General features: G+C 48.6%; 1 protein-coding gene across 1 annotated transcript in view; it reads left to right on the plus strand.

Moving 5' to 3' along the window:
* The window catches only part of Zasp66 (PDZ_signaling and DUF4749 domain-containing protein Zasp66), a gene marked incomplete at its 5' end in the record, with an annotated part of 146,896 nt that overhangs the window by 137,554 nt on the left and 6,842 nt on the right, over nucleotides 1-2,500 (plus strand). Inside the window, 1 exon segment of the mRNA XM_070129083.1 lies at nucleotides 2,103-2,500. This exon segment is cut by the window's right edge and continues 62 nt beyond it. Within this exon segment, the coding sequence (XP_069985184.1) occupies nucleotides 2,103-2,500 (398 nt within the window).

Below are 2,500 nucleotides of genomic sequence, written 5' to 3' on the forward strand. Positions count from 1 at the left end.
GTGAATAGTGTGAATTTTAAGACATCCATGAGACTTTTGGATGCGCGAGGAGAGATAGAAGTAATCAAATGTTTACATATATTAATGCATACATAGAATTTATACTTGTATGTATATTTATATGTCTATACTCACATATGAAACCGCTACAGCCACCGAGCTCTAGCCCTGCTTCTCTCACGGATAATTCCTTTTCCAGCAAATGTATATTTCACTTTTTTTTCATTTTCATCTGTTTTCTTGTTTGTTCAATTCTCTCCCGCTTCTGGCACAAGTCAAGCACACTAATCTCGTGTCGCTCTCTCTATCTCCTCCTTCTGTCGGCGTCGTGGCTGGCGGCTCGAAATTCCCGCTGCTCTCCCTCGTCGCTGGCTGGCTGCCTGTGACACAAAAAAAAAAAAAAAAAAAAAAAAAAAAAAAAAAAAAAAAAATCGCCGCCTGCAACGCCATGCATCTCTCTCTACTACGCCCGCACCGAATCCGCCCACGACGTCGTGAAATCGACGCTACGTCTCACTATACAAATATTATTTTTTTGGATATATTGAACCCTCGCGTGACAAATACCAATGCCCCCCACCCCCCCTCACCCCCCCCCCTTATACCCGCTCGTTTACCGCTCGCAAAAACCACCTTTTTTATCTATTTTAACTCGCTGCAACAATAACTCTATATCTCAATACCCATAATACTGAATGCCTGTTTTCATTGTGTTTGTTTTTGTGTGTTGTTGATCGCTATTCGCTGGCGTGGATTTGCATGATGCATTTATCTTTTCTTTGGGCTATTTTGATATGTTTCATGCAATGCCGTGGTTTTTATATGACTAATTCTGTTTTTTTGTGTATTTGGGATTTTTTACTTGTTTGCCTTGTTTTGATTATCTTGTTTCGTTATCATTTTCACTGTTTGTTTCTTACCGTGTTTGCAAATCTTGGTTTCTTGGCTATTGTTGCATTGCCTCCTTCTACCCTATCTCTCTCTCTTTGTCTCTCTCACACTCTCTTCTCGTTTTTTTTTCCTCCCGTTTCTTTCCCCTCTCCACCCCACTTTTTTTCTTGATCCACCAACACCCTCCTTCCATCCCTCCCCCACTTCTTCATCCTCCCCCCCCCTTCGATCCCTTCCTCCATTCCCCCTCCCCCCTGTGCCCCCCCCTTGGCCCCGCAGCGTAAACAAGCCCCAGAAGAGCATGGGCCTCCGTGGCATGCCCCTGACCTACGACCCCGAGCAGAGCGCCACGTGGCAGATCATCCACGAGGAAGAGAACTGCCAACTCATCACCGAGCACGGACCCACGGAGTCCAAAGTCTACTCGATCTAACTGCCCTCTGCCTCCTCTCCTCCTCTTCTCTCCTCTCCTCGAATCTCCTCCCCCTCCCCTCCCCTCTGTCTATCTCTATTACGTTCTATTTCTCTCTCTCTTTCGTTCTCTTCCGTGTATTCTTCTCTTCTTCCGTAGTTTCTCCTCCTGTTCTCATATCTGTTTTTCTTCTAGTTTGCCTTATCTGTCTCTTCGCTCGAGGTTTGAGTCTCTCCTCTTCTTCCTTTCGTCTTCCCTCTTCTCCGTTCTCAGACCTCTTCCGTCCCCGGACATTCTATTCCCTGCGGCCCGCTGTAACCATGATAGCATGCTGATAATATAGAATATTTATTGAAGCAAAGAAGGCTTTGTATTCGGTAGCCTCTTTATTTTCTTCCTTTTTTACTTATTATCATCATTATTTTTGACCTATGCGGAGGCTCTGCGTAGCTGCGCACGCACAAGTCCTCCCGGCCACCTGCTGGCCTTTCTTGCCCTTCAAGTAATATTAAGTTAGACATTAAAGTCCCAGTCATATGCGTCAAGTTTGTATAACTTTGAGGAATTACTAAGTTTACTTGTTCTGTCATCCTCCTTAATATCTCTTCTCTTGAAGGTGTAACGTCTCTTTATTATTTTCTCTATTCCTATTTCTCTCTCTCAGTTTTATTTCTGTAATTTATGATTTATTCTTTTATTTTGGTTCTAGTCCTGGCTATGGTGAGCATATCCCGCTGCATGCGAACCTGTGCATAATTGCCCCCCTTTTTTTCTCTCCCTGCCCCCCTCCTCCGCATAGCTCCCCAACCCCCGCACAGAAGCCCATCCAAGTCGTCCTCACTCCTTCGAAAGAGTATAACCCTCAGTCGAGTGCGACTTGGCGAGCGCTGCAGGAAACGGACGCGCCCATGGACCCCGAGAAGGTGGCCAACTACACCTCGCTCAAGGAGCATGACCCGATCTACTCCGAGGTCTATACGGCCCCCGTGGCGCCCAAGCCGGGCCAGCGCCCCGTCCCCAGGACCAATGCCCTCCCCGGCCCCCGCTCGCCGGTCTCGGACCTCCTCCCCGCCAGCATGAGGCCCGCCGCCGCCGCCGCCGCCAACGACGCGGCGGAGCTCGACGGCGCCGCCCCCGCGCGGAGCTTCCTCAGCCCACCTAAGACCGGTCCTTCCGCCGTCAGGTCCGCGGCGCTGG

The sequence above is a fragment of the Penaeus vannamei genome, chromosome 13, assembly GCF_042767895.1.
Source record: "Penaeus vannamei isolate JL-2024 chromosome 13, ASM4276789v1, whole genome shotgun sequence".
Taxonomy (NCBI): Eukaryota; Metazoa; Arthropoda; class Malacostraca; order Decapoda; family Penaeidae; genus Penaeus; species Penaeus vannamei.